The sequence below is a fragment of the Oncorhynchus nerka genome, linkage group LG22, assembly GCF_034236695.1.
Source record: "Oncorhynchus nerka isolate Pitt River linkage group LG22, Oner_Uvic_2.0, whole genome shotgun sequence".
In the NCBI taxonomy this organism is placed as follows: domain Eukaryota; kingdom Metazoa; phylum Chordata; class Actinopteri; order Salmoniformes; family Salmonidae; genus Oncorhynchus; species Oncorhynchus nerka.
This window is the reverse complement of record NC_088417.1, coordinates 24,311,131-24,324,302: the sequence shown is the minus strand read 5'-3', so window position 1 is coordinate 24,324,302 and position 13,172 is coordinate 24,311,131. Positions and strand designations below refer to the sequence as shown.

The 13,172-nt window shown below is 47.0% G+C and overlaps 1 protein-coding gene across 2 annotated transcripts in view; it reads left to right on the top strand.

Moving 5' to 3' along the window:
* The first annotated feature begins 301 nt into the window (after positions 1-301).
* fbxo15 (F-box protein 15) overlaps positions 302-13,172 on the top strand; it is a 36,279-nt gene continuing 23,408 nt past the window's right edge. Inside the window, exons 1-4 of one of the 2 annotated variants that reach the window (XM_029625943.2) lie at positions 302-485; positions 777-947; positions 9,773-9,877; positions 9,980-10,052. In XM_029625943.2, coding sequence (XP_029481803.2) covers positions 451-485; positions 777-947; positions 9,773-9,877; positions 9,980-10,052 — 384 coding nt within the window. In that variant the 5' untranslated portion in view covers positions 302-450. Of the gene's footprint in view, positions 486-776; positions 948-1,872; positions 4,698-9,772; positions 9,878-9,979; positions 10,053-13,172 lie in introns of those variants that run through there. The other variant, XM_065007078.1, reaches the window with a different exon arrangement.

Sequence of the window (13,172 nt, the reverse complement as noted above, 5' to 3'; positions counted from 1 at the left end):
ACAACTTGTCCTATCATCAACTGATTACAGCCAGTGTATGGTTGTGGATTGACTGCATTGTTTGAATGGAATGTTGGAATATTAGCAGTTCATTTGAAACATTAATGGAATCATTCCTCTATAACTGTCTGGCTAGCTAGCTAACACACATACAGTGAAGATACATTCTTCACATTTATTGTTTTACACAATATCTCAGCGCCAGCAAACCATGTGTGACCATCTACCTGACCAACATGGCTGACATTTGGAGAACCATAAAAAGGCTAAAGCCATTCTAGTATTCTAATTCCTATGTCTATGCGTGCAGCCTATCTGTAACCATGACTACTGGACGAAGCTAGACAACTTTTCCGCAGTTTCAGAGAGGGCTTGGATGAAGGCACCGCCAACCGAGGGTAGAGGACCTACAGGCGAAAAGAAGTGCAGACGTCCTAAAATAAGAAAATCATGACCACAAAATCCCCGGGCACGAGCCCTCAAAGGTGGGTATAGCGTGGACCGAGTGTCAACAAACGCTGCTCAGACTACCTTAGCTAGCTAACTTACTAACGTAGGACTGTAGTTAATTGCAGTTCGTTTACGTAGCTAGCTAACGTTAGCTAGTTACAGAGAAACACCTTTGTTGACTTTTTTTGTCAGATTGCTTTCTAGCTAACTTACTTGTGGTGCATTATGCATATAACTAATGTAAAGCTAGCTAGATACTAGTTGTCTAGTTTGCTAGTTAGTTAGCTGGTTAACTAGCTAAATGTCTTACATCTGTGTCTTTCTAGATGCTTGGCTACCAACAATGCAAAACGTGTGCCACTGACACAGAAAAAGGCCACTGTACCCAGCTGTCCAGTACCAAGCAGGGTACCAACAAAGAGACTCACCTCTCTGCTACCAAGGTCTACTAGACATGCTGCCAGGCCAGCTGGCTGCACCCAGAACCACATAGAGCAGTAAGTGGGTTGCTGACACAGGAGTTTGGTAGCACCTTAACTGGGGAGGACGGGCTCGGGGTAATGGCGGGAGCGGAATCGGTGGAATGGAACCAAACACACCAAACACATGGTTTCCATGTGTTTGATGCCATTCCATTTGCTCTGTTCCAGCCATTATGAGCCAACATCCCCTCAGCAGCATTCACTGTACACAGGTACTGGTAGTCTATGCTTACTTACAGGCCCTAACCAACAGTGCCATTTTTAAGTAAAAAATGGGTAATAGGTGAACAATAGATAAGTAAGTAATAAAAACAACAGTAAAAAGACAGTGAATAATAACAGAAGCGAGGCTATAACAGTAGCGAGGCTATAACAATAGCGAGGCTGTATACAGTCACCGGTTAGTCGGGCTAATTGAGGTAGTATGTACAGTTGAAGTCGGAAGTTTACATACACTTAGGTTGGATTCATTAAAACTCGTTTTTCAACCACTCCACAAATGTCTTGTTAACAAACTGTAGTTTTGGCAAGTCGGTTAGGACTGTCACGCCTTGGTCATGGTATTTTGTGTTTTTGTTATATGTTTGGGTAGGCCAGGGTGTGACATGGGTTTATATGTTGTTTTCGTATTGGGGTTTGTATAGTTGGGATTGCGGTTGAGTAGGGGTGTTGTTAGGCTGGGCTGCCTGAGGCGGTTCTCAATTAAGAGTCAGGTGCTTCTCGTTGTCTCGGATTGGGAACCGTATTTAGGTAGCCTGAGTTCGCGTTGTATTTCGTGGGTGATTGTACCTGTCATTGTGTATTCACCAGATAGGCTGTATAGTTTCACGTTCCGTTTGTTGTTTTGTATTCTCATAGTTATTTCATGTATCGCTATTTCCTTTATTAAAGCACATGAGTAACCTACACGCTGCATTTCGGTCCGACTCTCTTTCAACAGACGAACGCCATTACAGAATCACCCACCTCTCACGGACCGAGCAGCGTGTTAACAGGCAGCAGGAGAAGCGAAGAGAGGACGTTATGGATATCAATGGCATGGAGTATACGACGTGGGAAGAAATCGACAGGTGGGCCGGACGACCCAGAGAGAGTGCAGGAGCCCGCCTGGGATTCGCTGCAGCAATGCGAGGAGGGCTATAGACGAATGGAGTCGAAAAGGAAGACACGCCGGCAAAAACAGAGAGGCGCTGGTATAAACAGGCAGCGACAGCTGGAGCAGCAAAAGGAGGAAGAACTATTCGGACAATGGACATGGGAAGACGTGTTGGATGGTAAAGGTTGTTACACTTGGGAGGAGATACTGGCCGGAAGAGATCGCCTCCCATGGGAACAGGTGGAGGCACTAAGGAGAGCAGAGGCAGCCAGAGATAGGAGCCGACGATACGAGGGAACACGGTTGGCAAGGAAACCCGTAAAGCAGCCCAAAAAAAATATTGGGGGGCGGCTAGAAGGGAGAATAGTTATGCCAGGTAGGAAACCTGCGCATACTCCCTGTGCTCACCGTTGGGCTAGAGAGACCGGGCAGGCACCGTGTTATGCTATGGAGCGCATGGTGTTTCCAGTGCGGGAGCATAGCCCGGTGCGGTACATACCAGCCCTTCATATTGGCCGGGCTAGAGTGGGCATCGAGCCAGGTAAGCTTGGGCAGGCTCGGTGCTCAAGAGCTCCAGTGCGCCTGCACGGTCCGGTCTATCCAGAGCCACCTCCACACAACAGTCCTCCGGTAGCAGCTACCCGCACCAGGCTTCCTGTGCGTGTCCTCGATCAAATACCACCAGTTCCAGCACCACGCACCAGGCCTTCAGTGCGCCTCGCCTGTTCTACACAGCCAGAGCCTTCCTTCCCTTCTACGCTGTTGGAGTCTCCCGCCTGTTTAGCGCAGCCAGAGCCTGTCTCCTCTCCTGCGCTGTCGGAGTCTCCCGCCAGTTTTGCGCAGCCAGAGCCTTTCTCCTCTCCTGCGCTGCCGGAGTCTCCCGTCTGCCCAGCACCGCCAGTGCTCCCAGTCTGCCCAGCGTCGCCAGTCTGCCCAGCGTCGCCAGTCTGCCCAGCGCCGCCAGTCTGCCCAGCGCCGCCAGTGCTCCCAGTCTGCCCAGCGCCACCAGTACTCCCAGTCTGCCCAGTGCCGCCAGTGCTCCCAGTCTGCCCAGCGTCGCCAGTCTGCCCAGCGTCGCCAGTCTGCCCAGCGTCGCCAGTCTGCCCAGCGTCGCCAGTCTGCCCAGCGCCGCCAGTGCTCCCAGTCTGCCCAGCGCCGCCAGTGCTCCCCGTCTGCCCAGCGCCGCCAGTGCTCCCCGTCTGCCCAGCGCCGCCAGTGCTCCCCGTCTGCCCAGCGCCGCCAGTGCTCCCCGTCTGCCCAGCGCCGCCAGTGCTCCCAGTCTGCCCAGCGTCGCCAGAAGTGCCAGTCTGCCAGGATCCGCCAGAAGTGCCAGTCTGCCAGGATCCGCCAGAAGTGCCAGTCTGCCAGGATCCGCCAGAAGTGCCAGTCTGCCAGGATCCGCCAGAAGTGCCAGTCTGCCAGGATCCGCCAGAAGTGCCAGTCTGCCAGGATCCGCCAGAAGTGCCAGTCTGCCAGGATCCGCCAGAAGTGCCAGTCTGCCAGGATCCGCCAGAAGTGCCAGTCTGCCAGGATCCGCCAGAAGTGCCAGTCTGCCAGGGTCCGCCAGAAGTGCCAGGATCCGCCAGAAGTGCCAGTCTGCCAGGATCCGCCAGAAGTGCCAGTCAGCCAGGATCTGCCAGTCTGCAGAGAGCTGTCAGCCTGCATGGAGCAGTCAGAGCTGTCAGTCTGCATAGAGCAGCTAGATCCGCCAGCCAGCCAGGAGTTACCAGAGCCTACTACCTGTCTGAGCTTCATCTCAGTGCTGGGCGTCCTCTCAGTACTGGGCGTCCTCTCAGTGCTGGGCGTCCTCTCAGTACTGGGCTTCCCCTCAGTCCCGGGCTGCTTCTGTCCCGAGCTGACCCTCTGTCCCGAGCTGACCCTCTGTCCCGAGCTGAGCCTCTATCCCGAGCTGCCCCTCTGTCCCGAGCTGCACCTCTGTCCCGGGCTGCCCCTCTGTCCCGGGCTGCCCCTCTGTCCCGAGCTGCACCTCTGTCCCGGGCTGCCCCTCTGTCCCGAGATGCCCCTCTGTCCCGAGATGCCCCTCTGTCCCGAGATGCCCCTCTGTCACGAGCTGCCCCTCTGTCACGAGCTGCTCCTCAGTTATGTGGGGATCTGGGTGAGGACTATTAGGCCATGGTCGGCGGAGAAGGTGGATGATCCCAGGACGTGAAGGGGAGGTACTAGGACATTAATGGAGTGGGGTCCACGTCCCGAGCCAGAACCGCCACCATGGACAGACGCCCACCCGGACCCTCCCTATGCTCTTGAGGTGCGTCCGGGAGTCCGCACCTTAGGGGGGGGGTTCTGTCACGCCTTGGTCATGGTATTTTGTGTTTTTGTTATATGTTTGGGTAGGCCAGGGTGTGACATGGGTTTATATGTTGTTTTCGTATTGGGGTTTGTATAGTTGGGATTGCGGTTGAGTAGGGGTGTTGTTAGGCTGGGCTGCCTGAGGCGGTTCTCAATTAAGAGTCAGGTGCTTCTCGTTGTCTCGGATTGGGAACCGTATTTAGGTAGCCTGAGTTTGCGTTGTATTTCGTGGGTGATTGTACCTGTCATTGTGTATTCACCAGATAGGCTGTATAGTTTCACGTTCCGTTTGTTGTTTTGTATTCTCATAGTTATTTCATGTATCGCTATTTCCTTTATTAAAGCACATGAGTAACCTACACGCTGCATTTCGGTCCGACTCTCTTTCAACAGACGAACGCCATTACAAGGACATGCACTTTATGCACGACACAAGTATTTTTCCAACAATTGTTGACAGACAGATTATTTAACTTATAATTCACTGTATCACAATTCCAGTGGGTCAGAAGTTTACATACACTAAGTTGACTGTGTCCAAGCTTTAAAATGGAGCTGTTGGAGAGCTTGGAACATTTCAGAAAATTATTTATTGAGGATCAGTGGCTTGTGATATGAAGCTTAGTTATTGTCGGAGGTTTACAAATGATTGGAGTCATTAAAACTTGTTTTTCAACCATTCCACAAAATTCTTTCCATTTCTTTCAAACTATAGATTTGGCAAGTTGGTTAGCACATCTACTTTGTGCATGACATCATTTTTACAGACAGATTATTTCACTTATAATTCACTGTATCACAATTCCAGTGGGTCAGAAGTTTACATACACTAAGTTGAGTGTCCTGCTTGGAACATTTCAGTATTTCTGTAGAAGCTTCTGATTAGGCTAATTGACATCATTTGAGTCAATTGGAGGTGTACCTGTGGATGTATTTCAAGGCCTACCTTCAGACTCAATGCGTCTTTGCTTGACATCATGGGAAAATCAAAAGAACTCAGCCAAGACCTCAGAAGAAAATTGACCTCCAGAAGTCTGGTTCATGCATGGGAGCAATTTCCAAATGCCTGAAGGTACCACGTTCATCTGCACAAACAATAGTACGCAAGTATGAACCCCATGGGACCACGCAGCCATCATACCGCTCAGGAAGGAGACGCGTTCTGTGTCCTAGATATGAACGTACTTTGGTGCGAAGTGCAAATCAATCCCAGAACAACAGCAAAGGACCTTGTGAAGATGCTGGAGGAAACGGGTACAAATGATCTATATCCACAGTAAAACGAGTCCTATATCGACATAACCTGAAAGGAAATGTCCTCTGGTCTGATGAAACAAAAATAGAACAGTTTGGCCATAATGACCGTCGTTATGTTTGGAGGAAAAAGGCGGAGGCTTGCAAGCAGAAGAACACCATCCCAACCGTGAAGCACGGGGCTGGCAGCATCATGTTGTGTGGGTGCTTTGCTGCAGGAGGGACTGGTGCACTTCACAAAATAGATGGCGCATCATGAGGAAGGAAAATTATGTGGATATATTGAAGCAACATCTCAAGACATCAGTCAGGAAGTTAAAGCTTGGTAACAAATGGGTCTTCCAAATGGACAATGACCCCAAGCATACTTCCAAAATTGTGGCAAAATGGTTTAAGGACAACAAGTCAAGGTATTGGAGTGGCCATCACAAAGCCCTGACCTCAGTCCTATAGAACATTTGTGGGCAGAACTGAAAAAGCATGTGCGTGCAAGGAGGCTAACAAACCTGACTCCGTTAACCAGCTCTGTCAGGAGGAATGGGACAAAATTCACCCAACTTATTGTGGGAAGCTTGTGGAAGGCTACCCGAAACATTTGACCAAATTTAAACCATTTAAAGGCAATGCTACCAAATACTAAATGAGTGTAGGTAAACTTCTGACCCACTGGGAATGTGATGAAAGAAATCAAAGCTGAAAGAAATCATTCTCTACTATTATTCTGACATTTCACACTCTTCAAATAAAGTGGTGATCCTAGCTGACCTAAGACAGGGCATTTTTACTCTGATTAAATGTCAGGAATTGTGAAAAACTGAGTTTAAATGTATTTAGCTATGGTGTATGTAAACTTCCGAACTTCAACGGTAGGTATGGTTAAAGTGACTATGCATATATGATAAGCAGAGAGAAGCAGTAGCGTAAAAGAGGGGTTGGTGGGTGGCGGGACACAATGCAGATAGTTTGGGTAGCCAATGTGTGGGGGCACCGGTTAGTCGGGCTAATTGAGGTAGTATGTACATGAATGTTTAATTAAAGTGACTGTGCATATATGGTAAACAGAGAGTAGCAGCAGTGTAAAGAGGGGTTGGGGGGGGGGGGCACAATGCAAATTGTCCAGGTAGACATTTAATTACCTGTTCAGGAGTCTTATGGCTTAACCTGTTGAAGCCTTTTGGTCCTAGACTTGGTGCTCCAGTAATAGAGAACAGTCTATGACTGGGGTGCGTGGGGGTCTTTGACAATTTTTATGTCCTTCCTCTGACATCGCCTGGTATAGAGGTCCTGGATGGCAGGCAGCTTAGCCCCGGTGATGTCCTGGCCCTACGCACTTCCCTCTGTAGTCCCTTGCGATCGGAGGCTGAGCAGTTTCCGTACCAGGCAGTGATGCAACCAGTCAGAATGCTCTTGATGTTGCAGCTGTAGAACCTTTTGAGGATCTCAGGACCCATGACAAATCTTTTTAGTTTCCTGAGGGGGAATAGGCTTTGTTGTGCCCTCTCTGCGATTGTCTTGGTGTGTTTGGACCACTCTAGTTTGTTGGTGATGTGGACACAAAGGAACTTGAAGCTCTCAACCTGCTCCACTACAGCCCTGTCGATGAGAATGGGGGCGTGCTCGGTCCTCCTTTTCCTGTAGTCCACAATCATCTCCTTAGTCTTGGTTACGTTGAGGGATAGGTTGTTATTCTGGCATCACCCAGCCAGGTCTCTGACCTCCTTATAGGCTGTCTCGTTGTTGTCGGTGTTCAGGCCTACCACTGCAAACTTAATGATGGTGTTGGAGTCTTACCTGGCCATGCAGTCGTGGGTGAACAGGGAGTACAGAAGGGGCATGAACACGCACCCCTGAGGGGCTCCAGTGTTGAGGATCAGCGTGGCAGATTTGTTGCTGTCTACCCTCACCACCTGGGGGTGCCCCGTCAGGAAATCCAGGATCCAGTTGCAGAGGGAGGTGTTTAGTCCCAGGATCCTTAGCTTAGTAATGAGCTTTGAGGGTACTATGTTTTTGAACAAGGAGCTGTAGTCAATGAATAGCATTGTCACGTAGGTGATCCTTTTGTCCAGGTGGGAAAGGGCAGTGTGGAGTGCAATAAAGATGGCATCATCTGTGGATCTGTTTTGGCGGTAAGCAAATTGGAGTGGGTCTAGGGTTTCTGGGATAATGGTGTTGATGTGAGCAATGACCATCCTTTCCTCAGATGTGAAACCTTTTAATCCAGAAATATTTCAGCTGCAATTGATTCATCACTATAAAAGAGACACAGTCCACTTTCTTCACATGAATAATTTTTGGGTCTTGCTCGTTATTCACTACCACCAGAACTTCAGAGATACTCATTCTTTCTACCCTTTTGACCGCCTCTGCATAGGAGACTCAACTGCCCTGAGTTTGGCAACCTCAGTCTCTTTCACCCTATTCAGGTATTCCAAGAATGTCGCCACATGTTCTCCACTACAGTTACAACACCTTACTCCTTGACTGTTATCTTCTGCTACACATTCGGAAACCCCTTCAAAGTGATCTTTCTCACTTCTCGGGCTTCTTCTTACTGGGGACACTTTCTACATGTCCAAACATTTTAAAACGACGACATTGCAAAGACCTGGATATAAAAGCTCTGATTGGATAGGACATAGTTCACTGGGGTCAGGTGGGGCTCCACATCAAAAACACAAGAGCAGATGAACTCTTCTCTTTCCTGCCATTAACCAAACAATTCATCCTATGTTCATTGACCACTTCCAAGAATATTCTTCAGTACATCAATGTCAATTTTCTTTCAAGACTCCAGAAATTACTCCCTTGACAGGTGCCCTTTTCTGTAGCTCAAAACATGACACATCATAATCACAAACTTGCCTGAGACCCCAAAACAAAACAAAAATGTGTGATCTTCACCAACTTTACTTTACCGAGAGCTTTCATATTTTCAAAGGAGTCACCACATTTTGGCACCAATACTCCCAGAAAATGTAGTCGTACCAGATATATGATGGGTTATTATCAACACTAGTTTCCTTTCCCCCTTCAATTTAGCTTCTTTTACCATTATTTTGTACAAAAGTCCTTTCTTCCTCACTTCCACCGCTATCCGATTCAAGATCCACATCCTCTTCCCGCCATCTTCTCCATCATTTGTTACTGTAGCTAGCAAACTACTTTGACACTTAATTAATGTGTAACAGAGTGTAGGTGCTTTGTGCATTACAGTAATCATTGTGTGATTTGGAAGTGTGAGCTTTAGTCCATTTGAATTAATTGTTTGCATGCTCTGATTGGTTGCAGGTATGACAAGAATGCACCTCCACCTGTTTCCTATGATCCATGTCCTGTTCTGTAATCTGCAGAGAGAAAGGGCAGAGTTGCTACTGTCTCCAAGTCCCACGGTTAGAATTGAAATTAGAATACATTTATTTTATACAGTATTTTATTTAATTCTTCAAAATGGTGTTCATAAACAGTTGACAAATCTATCCAGTCTGTGTTTGTATTAATGTGTTCGCTGTAAGTATCCTGAGTACAACGTGTTTGGCTGTGTGGACTTGGAGACCGCTAGGTACGAAACGTGGTGATGCATTCAAATTATTACTGACTCATTTCCCTAAAGAAGTTCCAAACAGTCCCTTTACAAGTCAGAATATTGAATAAACTTCATTTGAACCTACTTTGCCGATTGTCTGTGGTTTTGGTCGAAATTTTTGACAAAATATCCACAGGAAAGTGTTATTAACCCGACATGAAAACGCATCTCTCTGTGTGATAATCAAGATTTGTTTGCTCCTGACCAAAGGCACATGCACAAGACAGAAGTACAGGCGGCGCATGCATGTAACCGAAGTCTGCATGTGTTTACATGGTTTTGAGCATGTGCCAGGTTATATACATTTAAACGGCAGTACCGGCGCTCTAAATGTTGGGTGAGCAATACTTTCCTGTGGATATTTTGTCTCAAATTTCAAGCGGCTGAAGGACAAACCGGTAGAGTAAGTTCCAATGTAATGTTATTAAATATTAAATATTCTGGGTTGTATGGAAAACCTTGACAATTTTGCATTGCTGTTTTAGACTATATCAAGTATTGGTATAAAAGTATATTTATTAGGCAAGGAGACAGCTAGCAAGTGTCCAGTTCATGCCTTTTTTTGACCCAGCCTTATTGTAATTTGTGTTCTATTAGACTGCCACCTGAGATCCTAATGAAGATCCTGTGGAACCTGGATGCCTCTTCTCTCTACTGCATTGGCTACGTCAACAAGCTATTATATAAGCTGGCCAATAACAAGTAAGGATACTTTATATCCGGAGGCAGTAAGACTCTTCTTCACTATCTATCGACCCTATTCAATCACATAATAGTTGAATATGTTGTCTAATTTTCTTGCAGTGCAATGTGGTGTAAAATCTATTCTGCAAATTATGGGGAGAGTAAGAAATTGAAGGCCAAGCACATGGACGAGGTTCAGTATAATTTCAATTGAATAACACTTTTAATTATCCCACTAGGGACAAAGTAGAGGGCAAGCTTGCAAAGCAGTGTGAATTCAAATACAAGAAGCAGATACAAACATGCACAGCATACATATTACACACTACTTATTTACTTTACAACATGAAATATTTACATACCCAATATACACTGAGTGTACAATACATTAGGAACACCTTCCTAACATTGAGTTGCACACCCTTTTGCCCTCAGAACAGCCCAATTCTTAGGGGCATGGTCTCTACAAGGTGTCGAAAGCATTCTACAGGGGTGCTGGCCCATGTTGACTCCAATGCTTCCCACAGTAGTGTCAAGTTGGCTGGATGTCCTTTTGGTGGTGGACCATTCTTGAAACACACAGGAAACTGTTGAGGGTGAAAAACCCAGCAGCATGGCACTTCTTGACACACTCAATCCGGTGCGCCAGTTCTTGACACACTCAATCCGATGCGCCTACCACCATACCTTGTTCAAATATTTTGTCTTGCCCATTCACCCTCTGAATGGCACACATACACAATCCATGTCTCAATTGTCTCAAGGCTTAAAAATATTTCTTTAACCTGTCTCCTCCCCTTCATCTACACTGATTTGAAGTGGATTTAACAAGTGATATCAATAAGGGATCAAAGCTTTCACCTGGATTCTACCTGCTTTCACCTGGGGAAACTACCTGCCCTCCACAGGACACCTACAACACCCGATCACAGGAAGCCAAAAAAGATCATCAAGGACAATAACCACCCGAGCCACTGCCTATTCACCCCACTTCCATCCAGAAGCCGAGGTCAATACAGGTGCATCAAAGCTGGGACCGAGAGATTGAAAACAGCTTATATCTCAAGGCCATCAGACTGTTAAACAGCCATCACTAGCACAGGGAGGTGGCTGCCTACCTACACACTTGATATCATTAGCCACTTTAATAAATGGAACACTAGCCACTTTAAGAATGTTTACATATCTCGCATTACTCATCTCATATGTACACTGCTTAAAAAAATAATGTGAAGACTTAAACAACACAATGTAACTCCAAGTCATTCACACTTCTGTGAAATCAAACTGTCCACTTAGGAAGCAACACTGATTGACAATAAATTTCACATGCTGTTGTGCAAATGGAATAGACAACAGGTGAAAATTATAGGCAATTAGCAAGACACCCCCAATAAAGGAGTGGTTCTGCAGGTGGTGACCACAGACCACTTCTCAGTTCCAATGATTCCTGGCTGATGTTTTGGTCACTTTTGAATGCTGGAGGTGCTTTCACTCTAGTGGTAGCATGAGACGGAGTCTACAACCCACACAAGTGGCTCAGGTAGTGCAGCTCATCCAGGATGGAACATCAATGCGAGCTGTGGCAAGAAGGTTTGCTGTGTCTGTCAGCGTAGTGTCCAGAGCATGGAGGCGCTACCAGGAGACAGGCCAGTACATCAGGAGACGTGGAGGAGGCCGTAGGAGGGCAACAACCCAGCAGCAGGACCGCTACCTCCGCCTTTGTGCAAGGAGGAGCAGGAGGAACACTGCCAGAGCCCTGCAAAATGACCTCCAGCAGGCCACAAATGTGCATGTGTCTGCTCAAACGGTCAGAAACAGACTCCATAAGGGTGGTATGAGGGCCCGACGTTCACAGGTGGGGGTTGTGCTTACAGCACAACACCGTGCAGGACATTTGGCATTTGCCAGAGAACACCAAGATTGGCAAATTCGCCACTGGTGCCCTGTGCTCTTCACAGATGAAAGCAGGTTCACACTGAGCACATGTGACAGACGTGACAGAGTCTGGAGACGCCGTGGAGAACGTTCTGCTGCCTGTAACATCCTCCAGCATGACCGGTTTGGCGGTGGGTCAGTCATGGTGTGGGGTGGCATTTCGGATGCTTTAGTCCAGGTCTGGGAGGAGATCCCTCAGGAGACCATCTGCCACCTCATCAGGAGCATGCCCAGGCGTTGTAGGGAGGTCATACAGGCACGTGGAGGCCACACACACTACTGAGCCTCATTTTGACTTGTTTTAAGGACATTACATCAAAGTTGGATCAGCCTGTAGTGTGGTTTTCCACTTTAATTTTGAGTGTGCAAATGTAAGAGAAGAAATCGGTCCTGCCCTGACCACTTCACTGTTGCTCCAAGCAGAGAAAACTGCAGTTCTAAAATGCATCAATAAGTGTGCCTGAAGCCTGAAGCCCATATACGCCGTAGCGTACATGTTGGACCCCACGTATGCTGGCAAGAGCATCCTGTCAGGTGCGGAGATCAAGGCCTATGGTGTCATCACTACCGTGTCTCGCCACCTTGGCCTGGATGAGGGCAAGGTTCTTGGCAGTCTGGCGAAGTACACTTCCAAGCAAGGGCTTTGGGATTGAGATGTAATATGGCAGTCGTGCCAACATATCATATCACCTGGTGGAAGGGACTTTGTGGATCTAAGACTTATTTCTCTGTTGCATCGATCATCATCCTCCAAATCCCACCAACATCAGCTGCCTCAGAGTGCAACTGGTCCTTGTTTGGGAACACACACCAAAGCACGCAACACGCAGACCAATACAAGGGTTGAAAAATTGGTGGCCGTCCGGGCAAATTTGAGGGTTTTTTTTTGCCGGACAACGAGCCATCCTCAACAAGATTGGAAAGTGACAGTGAAGACGAGGCCTCAGAATCTGATGTACAAGAGGTGGACATTGAGGAAGTTCAGGGAGAAGACATGGAAGACAACCAAAGCTTAGTTTCTAGATTATCATTTTATGTTGAAAATATTTTTGGGAGATGCAATGGATCATTGGGGATCATTCAATATTCCCTTTATTTTGTTGTTCAGTGAAATCCTTCCATGTGAAGAGTCAACTCATTTAATTAAAGTTAAATTAGTAACTACATTTATTTTCCATTTGGAAGGATTTAATCATTTGCTATGACGTCTACTTATGTTAAGGTAAAATTTTTATGTTTCTGTCTCCATATGATATGGTAAATATATCCAATGCAAAAAACATCTACATTTAAATGGTATTAATATTAATTTGCGTATATTCCTGTTAATTCCCACGGAAAGTTTCCAGTATTCCCCAAAATGTGCAACCCTAGT